Genomic DNA, 13,151 nt, shown 5'->3' with positions numbered 1-13,151 from the left:
CCTAGACAAATCTGCTGCTTCGCCCTTTCTCCCCATCCATGCCCAGCTTCCTGATCCGCTCAGCCACCCACCTCCTGGGGATGGTATAGCCTGCCACAGGCACATGGCTGGGAGCAGAGCAAATCTATAGGTGGGAGAGGGCTACGCCTCAGCCCGGAGGGGTAAACAGCTCTCTCACAGCAGGAGATGGAAGTAAAGAGAGTAAGGAGAAACGAGGAGGCAGCGCAGGGGCTATCGCAGCATCTGTTATTGAACTCACTGCTTTGGGTACATGATGGGGAATTAACGAGCAGTGCAGATTTCCAGTTCTTTTATTACAAATCAGTCAGTTTTATTCCTTCATCTGTAACATATGCTGAGGGTCCACGCTCTGTTCCCCAACATAATGCCGGGGGAAGAGGGGAGAAAAGGAAAGAGGTAATAAAACGGTAGCACTTTCCAGAGAATATGCAACAGATGGAAGAAAAAAGCCTACGACAAAAGTGCATACTGTAACAACAGTATAATTAAACGGGCATCCTAACCAGAGTCCATTTCTGCAAATGCAAAAACCCTGGGCAATGCAAATCCTGTTACTTTGGCTATTACCACTATTTATCAAGCTGTCATATCACACATTATATAAGGGGGATCTATTTGTGTGGTCTGCCTGTCCCATCCAGCCAAAAAGCCACAAAGCGCTTGCAGATTAGGAAATAAATGTTAGCATTTCCTATTGCTTTCAATAGCCAGGGACGACCTCTCAATAGGAATGTACGAGACCCTGACTCAGCCATCTGGAAGACGTGCTATCTCCAGAAGACTGCTGAGGGGTTACTGCTGTCCATGTCGTCTGCTGTGTTCGTTAGGAGTCTTCATACTATTGTACTGTCCTTCTGGACACAAATATCTATAAACATTATATTTGATATTGGGTTCTATCCAGTGGTGGATGTAAGGTATTTCAGCTGGTGGGCATCTCAACAGGAGGTGTTGGAGTAGACCTGCATGTGTTTGCATGTGTATAATGTACGGCAGGTTTGGGAGAATAGTATCGCACACTAATAAGAACACTCTTGGTTAGTCATCATCAAGATTAACACTGACAAGATAAGACTATTTAGATGTTATAAGTTGGAAAACAGGGGAAAAAAAAAAGCCATTATCTTGAAAGGACTTGTAACTTTCTACTGTGTGCTTCATTTTGCCGTCAGCCCAAGCTATGGCATGTCTACCTTGGGTATAAGTAAAGAAATCCCCACTGAGGGGTACCACCATGAACACAGCAGAACTCTGTAAGGCCTTCATGCATTAATAGAAAAATATATAAGTGTTAAAAATTCTTACATACTGTAACAAGTTTTTACATGTTGCAACTTGTCAGGCATTATAACTAGCAGCTCAGCCCCCCACGGTACATAAACAACTTGGTCCTGCACAGTGCGGTGGCCTTTTTTCCTCATTTTTCTCAGTGTACAGCAACTAAATATTTTAGTCTTGTTAGTGTTATCTTTAAAACGAACGATCTAGCGTGTTCTTACTGTTATGGTTTTGTACAACACTGCTCTCATAAGCCTCCGTTGTGTTATGCCGCCACTGCGTGTCACTATTAAGACAGAACAACAAAGAAAGACTTTGGGAGGTTTATAAAGTCCTGGTGGGCATGGACCTGGCACCATCCCCAAGGTGAGAGCTGCCCTACTTCTCTCAGGATAGCCGTACCAACGCCACGGTGCAGCAGGCAGAGAGGAGTGGGAGCAGCCAGGAGGGAAGGATTCCTTGTGGGAACGATCCCAACCCACCGCCCAGCGCAGACCGGCCACCCAGGCTTCAACACAGCATGCGCTAATTCGGGCAAAATCGAGCAGGCAGTCTAGTTCAGGGCTGGCTACCTCATGCACGCAAGACGTCCAAGCGTGCTTGTTCAAGAGCTGACACATGTTATTTATAACCTAGCTTGGCTAACCCAGGCCAGAGAAACCAACAGTGACAGCTCAGAACCACAATACAGGTTTTAAGGGAAAATTTAGCTGTGCAGCCATAATCTGACAACAGCGAGGCTGAGACGCATCCTCTCAAGAATTGTTTTCATCTTTAAAGGGGAAGAGACAGCCAGAATAATAGCAAAGTACAACTTGCTGCTTAGTGAAATAGGACCATCTCCTGAGTTCCCACCATGTCGCAGCATGTAACCTATGTGAATGCTAGAGCAAATTATAAAGTTATTATTTCTTATTTCAAAGTCACATATTTGCAAAATGTGAATGGAAGAATAAAGGGAAAGGCTCACACACTTCCTGACAGTGAAGCACCTCCCAAGCCCAACATCAGGAGCTCATGTTGTCTTTGACCCGAGGGGAGGAAGAAATACTTACACCCAGTAAAGCAGCATCAGCAGGAAAGGACAGATGATGACTGCCTGGAGGACCTGCCAGTCCCTGCAGAGGGCAGCCAGCCCTGGCATGAGGAACTGCCCCGCCATTTCGATGAAGCTTGCCACCATGGTGATCATGAACCGGTGCCCCGGAGGACAGAGCTCTATCCCTGAAACACAGAGCACACGCGAACACGTTAGCCCCCCAGCAGCAAAGGCACCCATGGAGTACCTCTTTAGGAAACTTTCAGGGAGTTAATGTCCTTCAAGACCTTTGGCAAAAGTTATGCACAATCATATAAATCTTGTTGCCTCCTGTATTTAGACTTCAAATACCCTAGCAGCTATAGAGAAGCTCATTAACAGATGGCTGTGGCGCAAACACTGCAACTTCCATACACTTATTGTATCTCCTGCAGATCTGCTGTATCCTCATTGTCAGCTTTCCTTTGGTCTCTGCCTAGAGAAGCATTTTACCAAATTGTAAGATACTTGTTTTTAAAAGGGAATGTAGGGTAAAAACACAATCCAGAGCTTTTGGGTCAAGCCTTTTCACACTTCTCAGAGACGCCATGTGCCCTTCCAATCAGTTTGTTGGGAGGCAGAAGAGCACAGCTCTAAGCAGGATACAGGCTCCCAGCTCATACGGGATGCCACCTGCCCACAGTTTAATATGCTACGACTCAGCCAGTTTCAAGCTGGATTTTGCTGAGTGGGTTGTTTCTGGGTTTGCTTTTTGTTTTCGCAATAGCTAATCTTGATCAACTTTCAAATGAGCCAGCTTTCCATCTGTCTTATCCTATCCTCCATCCTTCCTTTTGCTGTGGGGCAATTTACTACCATCACTGTCATCATTGGTCATCTCAGCTGCCTTGTGACAAGCGAGTTCAGTAGACATAAAGCTTCCTTAAACCCTGAATTCTGGCTACCTTTATTCAGTCCTCAGAAATGAAGATGAATTTATCAGAATCACAGCTTTAAAAAAAAAAAACAAAACAACATAGAAAAATCACAGAAAAAATAGCAGAAAAATTGGACTGCCTTGTGAAAATATATTCGAACAATTTCTTCACCACTTAAGATTGCAATAGAAGCTCCTATTTCATATTTCCCATTTGCCCACATTCACTTCTATAGATTAATAATTAAGCACAATAAACCTGCCACAAATGTTGTGTAGTACTTATAGGCATGGTGATACAGAAACATAGGCTCGTAAACATTCATGATATGTTGCTGTCAGTATTGTGGCTTTTCCTTGGGATGTTTCCTATGACTGTTTTAAATTAGAATTTAACGGTTGTTAAAATTGTAATTGAAAAGCTGTAGGATAATAGGAAGAGATGACAGCTGCTCCTTCATTCACTCTCTCATCTGTAGCTTGTTCAGCATTTATCTCTGTAACACAGATTTAAACTAGCTGACCAGGAACTAGCTTGTAGATCAAATGTAGGATTAAACACCACATTTTTTTTTCCCCCTTTCTTTTCATCCAATGACAAAAACTATCAATGGATTTTTGCCAATACAGAAGGAAAATGTATCTGTTGCGAGGCAGTCTAGATTTTCATTAGCTTAACCACAAACACAGCAGCTTTGGAAAAGAAAGGGGGAAAAAAAACCCTCAAAGACTCTCACTTGCTATAAAAGGCTTTTACATTTTAATTAGGAAAACAAGATTAAAACACAGAGCTCCTTATGACATTAATATGGTTTCATTCTTACTAATGAAGTATCCCAAGCCTAGGTGATTTTTTCATTCTATGCAAAGAGGTCACTTCCGTTTTATTTCTCTAATCTTCAAATATAAAGCGGTTCTGTTTGTTTTTCTAAACCTTAAAGTCACAGTTACTCACAATCCAATATTCCTTCATTAAGTACAAGGACGAGTTTTGTTGCTATAGAAACAGGAAGTCTGCATTAGATAGGTAAGGCTTTGGCATTTCAATTGCATTGCTTAGGTTAGTATCAGATTAAAAAAAAAATTAACTAAGAGAACAACTTTTATATGAAATCAGAAAGAGGTGTCCAAATAATAAAATTATATTTTATAAAGTCACTGGTGCATAGCACATAACTCCATATGCAGCAGTTATTCATTGTATAGAAAGGAAATAACTTCAGAGATTGTTTGGCATTTATTTTCTTTGGATTATCACACGCATACAATCAATTTTTGCCCTTTCCTCTAAAAAAGCTGGAGAAGGCAAAAAAATAATCCCTGCTGTAGCTGGGTGAGCATGACTTTCAAGTGACATCAGCAAGCGCTCCGTATATATGAAATATCACACCTCTGTTGAAACGTTCAACATATTAGGACAGCCTACTGACTTTCCAACATCTCTGGCATCAATTTTATATGACTAAAGAATCAGCACTGCAGTTTTTAGCAAGCATTTAGCAGTCAACCTTTTCCCACCTCTGCCAGCAAAGCCACCCACCGCAGCACCTCTGCCCCAGCACCAGGCAAGGCACCCTGCTGATGCTCACGCTGGTGCCACGATGCACCCAGGCATGAGGCCTCTACGGCTGCAACAATCTCCATCCAGTTTGCACGATAAGTTACCAACTCACACGAAATCACCACAAGGCAGAGAACAGCTTTATCCACCCGCGGCAAATCCAGCAGGAAAGCTCCAGCTCCCCCACTCAGTGAAAAGGTTTCCACCTCTACTTCTTTGTGGAGCATGGAGAGTCAAGTAAACTCTTATCTTATACACTAATAATAGAAGTTACCGTCAGTACCAAAGACTCCCAGATACATCTGTTTGCTCTACTTGGAAAATTTTGTGTGGGCAAGGAGACAGGTGTGGAAAGGATTCTGCTTCCTTGCCCAGCATTTCTACTCTAGGCAGCACAGGCAGAGCAGCAGATCCAACTCAGATGCCCAATTTCCCTAAGTCCCAGGCAAACGATTGTATGGGCAAGTTGAAACCTGTACACAGAGCAGTCCTGCAGTACTTGGGCAGTGAAATTAGACGTGCCCAGGACATGTGGGACAGACTTCCTCACCATCAGTAGATGCCCAGTAACAGTGGACACCACAAGTGCAGGAGCGGGACCCAGACAACCCCCGTGGCAGAACTGCTCCGCACACGCTACAAGTATGACCCAGCCTGAAGGCAACGGCTTCACCACACGCAGGGTGCAGACCTGGTGGTCCCTGTAGGCATCACTGACACGAGACACTGAACACACGAGGCTCATTGCACAGCACGTGCCTCTGGCTGGGAAACACAGAAATAAGGTGTAGAAATCCTTTTGGACCATATCCTGTATGTCCTTCCTCTACAGAAATGACCAAATCAACGTTCAGCAGCCTCACAGCCCGCAAACCTGATGCAGGGAGAAGCGGTGTGAACTATGCCCCTTCTTAGAAGGGATTCAAGCATTTTTGGGGGCTGCTTCATGCACTCAAAGTAACCCCACTACTAACATGCACAATGCGCAGAGACACGTTCTGCCATGGAAGGAACAGCTCTGGGGCCAGAGACATTACTCCATGAGTCTGCATGCAGTGATTTGTACCAGAAATATTAAAACTGGTGATGAACTAAGGCAGAGTAGAAGTCTGTGCATGTGTATATGAGTGTACGTGTGCGTGAGAGCACGCGAGCAGGCACCAGAAGGGTGGGCAGAGCATGGGTTAAAGGAATGGCACATGCCCATTGTGCCAATCGCACCCTATCCATGATTTAACTCAAGTAACAAAAGGAGGAGGAACAACCTGACCTACAGATAAGGTATCAAGAAGATGAACAACAGGACTGGAGTCATAAAATATCAAGACTATGAGAAAAAAAAGAAGAGAACAGAAATTCATTAAGTTTGCCTGAGAATTATGAGGGACGAGAAAAAACAATGAAGCAAAAAATTGTAAACATCAACTCCTAAAGGGTATGAAAAGCAACCCCAGACTGGTGTGTTGTTGCCTGCCAAGAACAACCTCAGGGACATGATGAGGACACAGCAGCCTCTGCCTCTTGTCCTCTGGGTCACACAAGTGACCCTGGCCAGACCACGTGGACATATGCCTTGGTACTTGTGAGTGCACGGGTGTGAGCACATGCATGAATGAAATCCATGAGAAAGTGAGTGTACTTGTGTAAAATATGCCTACTTAGAGAATTCGGAGAAAAAAAATTAAAAATAACAACTTTGTCCTTCTATATAGTCTCTCACTGAGTTATTTAGAAATCCCATGGGAAATATTTTCAAGTATTAAAGGGAATAAGAACCACAGCAGCTATATTGGCTGCTCCTAGTGACAAAGGCCAAGCTCAAGAAAAGGACTTTCAAACCAGCATTTTTGGTATACTAAGAGGACATATTTCAGAGCATCTCCCCCACTACTTCATACATTGTCCTTTTTGCTTACCCCTAGCATTGCAGCAATGGCCCTACTTGACCCCTAAGAGAGCCACATGCATGCCTAAGATGGTTAGTTAAACTTTCTAGACACATGCTGAGGGAAAAGCCCCCTCTGAAGAGGGCTCTGTCCCCGACACACCCCACACTTCCCTCTGGAGGCAGCCTTGGAGATGTCCTGGGCTCGCTTCCCTCACTGGTGCGCTCCCCCTGGAGCAGAGGCAGCCCTTGCGTTTCAGAGGAGTTGAGTTTCACGACAGATGTTGGCCTGAGAAAAGCTGCCTCAGATGTCATGGTCCTACAGGGCTTTGAGCTTGGTCAGACTTTCTGACCATCTAACTTTAACAAGCAGGTTGTCAGGGTACACTCTTGCACCTTAGGTGAATACAGAGTCCAGAGGTTTCAAACTTGTAGCATTTTCCAAACATGTCTAAAAAGCACAATAAGTAGTTTTTAGGACTAGGAAAAGTGCGGGCTGAAGGCAACATTGTCACATACAAATCCTCATTTGATCCATGTTCCATGCTATGTGACAACAGCGGCAAGGTAGAGCAAGATTGTCTTGACAGATCAAAACAAAGAAACAACTGAAAATGAGAAGTTCATCGTTGTTTCATAGGAGCCAGCCCACAGCATGCCACCGGAGTCAGATTGCATAAGATCTCCCAGGCAGGTTTTGGAATACTGAAATTACTTTTCTTTAAAAGGGATTAATTTTCCCTCCCTCACTCCCCCCATGTTCCTCCTGCGCAGTCCTTTGGGACTCTCATTAGAAAGAAGGGAAAGCCTGAACAAGCCTTCGCAGGGAAAAGCAGGTCCATTCCACAGAGCACGTGAAGTGCTGGGAGGCCCTTCGGCAAGCACATCTGCAGTTTTGCCAAAAAGAAGCTGTGTATAAACATCACTGAATTAATTCACTACAGTTATATGGTACTTGAACCGGTGCATGCCATTTACGTCGCCTCATCTGGAAGTAGGTGAGCCTGGAAGAAACCAAGGAGCAGAGCAGAAAGGAAGATGTTTCTGGAGTCAGGCTGTATGTGGATGAGGTATGGCACATCTCGGACCCACACACATCTTTGGAACATCTGCAGAGAGCCATCAGTCCTGAAAGGTTTTACTTTTTTACGGTTTTCGGAAACCTAGAAACAGCTTGCAAAAGACGACAGAGCTCTAGATTATTCCACACCAAAATCAATTGTCCCCCCAACAGCTGACCAAACAGGCTGGGATTTACAGAAAAGGACAGGACTCCATCACATATCTCTGCATGGTTGTCAAAATTTAGGAAGATCCCAACACCACTAGCAGTTCAGACGGGACGGTGCGGGGAAGTTAGAGAGCCTGCTCCGAGCAGGACCAGGGCACTCTTCCCACTGGTGCACCGCAGGAGCTGCATGGGACACAAGGACGGGCCAGGAGGGCTCACGGCTCTGCCCTGCCTGCTGCTCGACTGCGAGCACTCAGGCTCGTCAGGACGTGTGCGAGGAGGCAGCTAACGAAGAGCCTCTGCAACGCCACGGGATCTCAACCCCGCTGTGTGCAGAGCTGCACCCCCACCCCTGGGCATCAGCAGAGAAAGGCATGATAAAACCAGAGGTCAGACAACAGGTTACCCACTGCAAACGCAACCAGCACTGGTGACAAGGGGGACATCGATTTTAGATAGGAAAGGGCAAGTCGCCTTTGCTAACAGCTTCTCCTCTCCCTGGCACTGGGATGGAAAAAACCCTAGGCTGATATCCTTGATGACAATTTTTCAGGCAACCTCTTCTGAAAAGAAGATGGGAGATCGAGTTAAAATTATCCAAGTATGCCGTGGCCTGACATCTGCAATGCTGCCCTCTCCCCTTTCCAGCCAGCTCCTCTCTCCCACCCTCTCTGCCTGCAGCTGTGGAAGAAGCAGTGCATCTGGAGAAGATGGACACACAGACCACAGGGAGGACTACAGTAACATCAGGTTAAAAACAGCTCACGTTACCACAGAGCACGGCCCTGCGTAGCCCACCTTCTGCAAACCCCACCCGGTGAGTTGTCTTCACCCTGAAGGGATTGAGGGCCACATCCCATCCTTTCTCACTTGGTCTTGCACTTACGCACTAGTAACAAATAACTTGCTTCAGATTTCAGAAACGCTCTCATTTGTCTTCAAAGGCTGACATTTATTCTCATAGGATATTTGCACAAGGATGAATAGCAAATACTTTTATTTAAAGAAAAAAAAAAAGTTGTAGGTCATTTGCAAATAATATATCAAGAGGAAAAAGAGGTTAAATCACACTGCCTGAACAACTCTCCAGCATTCTCTCACCCATCTCTAGTCCCAAAACACAAAGCAATTCTCGCGCTGCAGCCCAAGCGCTAGCTCCATCAGAAACCACAAGCTAACTGCTTTTTATGCCTTTGCAATTTTCTCTCCCCGCCCAGTTTCAGTCTATGAGCCACCAAGACTGTAATTATATAGGAGTATCCCTTGGAGAAAATGGCCAGGACAAAGCACCTGAAGTCTGGGCAGTAGCATTCCACCAAAAAAAATCCCCAAGGAGAAAGTCTGATTCTAGAGTCACGTTCACAGTTTCACATTAAAAAAAAAAAAAAAAAAAAAAATCACAATTTTTGGCAGTTCCCCCCGTATTACCATAGAGCCAACACTCTTAATTCCCTCCCTCCCCCTAAGGACCCCTCAAGACATTCCCCTTTCCCAAAAGAAAGACAATCAGACTCAGATGAACAAGACCATAATATCAGTTGAGCAGAAGAAAGCTGAGGCAACACAGTTTTAGGTGTAAAATGCGGGACACCAGAAACTCCCAGTGTTGGGAGCATCCTAAAGCACCAGGGCTGTGTTTGCCTCTCAGCCCCAGCAGCTGCTTAGCTCAGTCAAGAGTAACGTGCAGGCTGTGGCCCTAAGACAGGATTTTGCATTTGGACTCTGCTTTTCAACAGAGCAGAAAAGGAAAGAAAAAACATCTCAGACCACTTAGTTTTTCAAGCTGTTCAGCACTTCCAGCATGTCCCACCACCACCGTGCTCCCCGAGCTGACCCTTTTGGCATGACGACCTCGGCCACCTCCATCACAGCGATCTTGAAGACTGCTGGGAGGTGACCCTGTCCCCGCTGCTGCCGTATTTCCTAATTCCCACCAAGCTCTCTCAAACCTCAGGGACCTCTTCTTCCTCCAACGCTCTACGTAGGATTTGCCCTCTGCTGTAAACAGATCATCTCGCTGGAAATTCCTAGAATAACACGGCCCCCAAGCTTGCTTTTGGCTAGCTGACCAGATAAAATTGCAGCAAAAACTGTTAATAACTCCCAGAGAAGCCTTTAAGTTTGCAGCTGGCTGCTAGGGGGACAAGTAAATAAATAAAATCCAGCACATCTGCTTATATACCCAAACTTCCAGGTGGTTACGAGACACAAACTTCTAAGAGCTGCAAGTGCTACCCATGGGCTACGTACACTTCTTGTCCCAATTAACATGCTTCTGATTCGGTGCCGGCTGAAATGGCCCAGGTTAAGCCCGCACTCACTCTTGGCTGAGTTTAGACACAGAGCACATTTTCTTGATTGTCTTTGCTGTCACCAGAAGTAAGGGAGGAAGCACCGTGTGTAAATACAGTTTATTAGAGAACAGCAAATGAAGCAGTGTGTGGAAGGAACAGTTATCACACGCACCACAGTGCACAGACAACCGCCAATTGATGTAAACACAGGACAGAAACAGAGTGGAAGGGAAGGAAAAATCTAATTTCCTCTCTGGAGAAATCCAATCCACTGCCAAGCAAAGACAGCAGTAATAGACTGAACCTCCAATGGTCGTGTAAGAAAAATGGGATTATTTTCCCCCAGCGGTGCAGCAGGACAAAAGTTACTCTAAAATACATCTATGAAGGGACATAGGTGCTCCTTCAAAGGTACTTTTCTACACATCATAGGTTTGGTGAGGGGTTCTTTTAAACACACACTAGCCCACCATTTATATCTAATTAACACTTTTAACGTGTGTCAAATCAGTTGTCTGTGCACTGACATAACCCAAGCTGACGGAGCCGTCAGGCTGGCTCCAGGGCAGACAGCCAGCATGTCACCTCACCAGATGTGCAGTGGCACTCTTCATTTCTGACCTGGATAGATAACCCATAGCTACTGGATGGAGCTATCACATAGGCAGATATCTAATCAGAATAGATATCTTTCTTACCAAAACTAGATCAGATGTTCATTTGGCACGCAAGTACCCCGATAGTGCTAAAACTGATGCTAGGCAAAATACCTTTTAGATACACTACTTAGTCTCTGCTGCCGTGAACACTACAACATGCATAGAGAGGCGCAGCATGAAAAAAGTAAACACGGCGACACCTCTCATCCAAAATCCAACCAAAACCCAAGATGCAACCTTCCCTCTCTTTACTTTCCACATGCCTGACTCTCTCTTGTAAGGCACAAACGAGTAACACGCCAACTCAATTTCAGGCCTGATGTTGCTCAACTATGTCAGAGCATTTCAGGAGGAGCTCTCCTCCCAGCTGCAGTCAGTCTGCAGCTACCCACGGGTGGAGGGTTTGGACCACGCGCACGGAGCCAGCGTAGGTTCGACGCAGGCCATTCGCTCAGCCCCGTGAACGCAGCTGCAGGAGCTGGGCACTGCCCGGGCACAACGCACGTGCAGCAGAGCCCCTTCCCGGGGCCAGCCTTGCCCGCAGCAGGGAGCTGGGCAGGACGGGGCGAGCTCGGCTCCTCCAGGCACGGGAGACCCCGAGCAGGGGCTGCCCGACCACCGCATGGGACGCAGCCGTGCCTGCAGTCATGCTCTGGATCCAAGCTGGCTCCTAGGGAGCAGCAGCACCAGAGAAGGGAGCTCATGTCGTTCCTCTGTTAATCCCGTAATATCTGTATTTGCTGAGTTTTACATGGCATAAGACAAACAACATCTTACAAAACAGACGGCTTACTGCATAAAAACCCCCTTTAACGTACCACGCTGCCTGCCATTCATGAAGTAATAAAAACAAAGAAATGTTAAATCACATTTGCGGTACTGCAGTTGCCATCTATCCTACTTCCAGAGGAAAGCAGCAGCATCTCCGCTGCTGCCGTGCAGCAGCTCCCAGCCAACAGTGATTTTTAATGACAGTTCCTGTATGTGAACAATGGCATTATGAAACAAAACCAGGAGGATGGCCCTGGAAACCTAAACAGCAGTGACAAAGAGTGAAGAAATTGGTAGATAGAGAACACACCAATTTGAGAATAAAGATGACTTAATTTAAATGCAATTAAAAAGTGATTAAAAAGCTTTGCCATGACATACATCCTCATATATGTTAACCGCTATCTATAAAAAAAATTCTTTTCCAACTCCAGTCTATAACTTCCTACCCCTCATTAAGAGACTCTCCGAACCCATGTCAATATTTGTTTATTTTTGCACAAAACTAAGATTGCATAGAAATATATTGGATTCTTCCTTGTTCCCAGAAGGTGGTTTGCTCTAAAGGAAATGCACAGCCAATCACAGGAATATTTCGCAAATTGAACACCTCTGCTGTTCATAACAGCTGGCCCCTTTTCTTTTGGCAGGATCTAAATCACAACTGGCAGCTTTTTGACAGGAATGAATGAGCGCAGCTGAAACAAAAAACAGTGTGAGAGGTATCAGAGGAGCTTATATTCTTTGATGCTTCAGATGAAAGGGTTCTGCATCTGTATTTGTTAGCAAATTTTTAACAATATTGTAGCTACTTAAAATAAGAACAGAGAAGAAATTCAATAGCTGCAAATCTGCACGGCAGTCTCTTCATTAACCAAGTGGCAAATAACATTCCAACAGCAGCTGTTTCAAAATCTCAGTTTGCAACCTCCAGACAGATGATGGTCCTCAAAAAAGTGGGAACAAAGAAATAACAGCCTGACACCTTGTTTCAGTTTTACTAAAAGTTCCCCAGCTCACTGAGGCAGCAGGGCAGCAAGGGGCAGCCTCTCTCTCCCCGAGCATTGAGCCCACAGGAGATGCTCCTCCAAGCAGCAGCTTTTCACCATTATCATCATGCTGTTGGACAAGCAAATAAACACACTGAGCCTCGGATTTGAGCGTAGTCCCAGCAGAACTGCATATTGCTAACAAGAATTTGACACAGGAGCCTTGACCTGTTTGCAGCCTAGCTTACCAAGCAGAAAAGACAAGCATAGAGGAAACCTTTAAAAAGAGGGCCAAGAAATGTACTTGGTGCTCCCTAGGTCTTAATAAAGCACCACCTGCCCTGCACGCCCTTCCTCGGACTGAAGGAGGATGGGGCTTGTCTGAAGCACCACACACCAGAGGCACAACCCCAGGAAAGCACCTTGCTCCTTTAGCTTGTGTCAACTTAATAACAAGCCTTCCAAATGCTTACATACACAGAGTCTAAGCAAACGTTTGGGTCGTTG

The 13,151-nt window shown here is 45.4% G+C and overlaps 1 protein-coding gene across 3 annotated transcripts in view; it reads right to left on the bottom strand.

The window, feature by feature from the left end:
- The window catches only part of SLC22A23 (solute carrier family 22 member 23), a 119,839-nt gene that overhangs the window by 33,145 nt on the left and 73,543 nt on the right, over positions 1-13,151 (bottom strand). For all 3 annotated transcript variants that reach the window (XM_052780096.1, XM_052780107.1, XM_052780116.1), the window contains exon 4: positions 2,355-2,523. In XM_052780096.1, coding sequence (XP_052636056.1) covers positions 2,355-2,523 — 169 coding nt within the window. The remainder of the gene's footprint in view (positions 1-2,354; positions 2,524-13,151) is intronic.

Source organism: Harpia harpyja, chromosome 1, assembly GCF_026419915.1.
Source record: "Harpia harpyja isolate bHarHar1 chromosome 1, bHarHar1 primary haplotype, whole genome shotgun sequence".
NCBI lineage: Eukaryota > Metazoa > Chordata > Aves > Accipitriformes > Accipitridae > Harpia > Harpia harpyja.
Note: the sequence above shows the minus strand (reverse complement) of the source record. Positions and strands in the feature narration are given on the sequence as shown.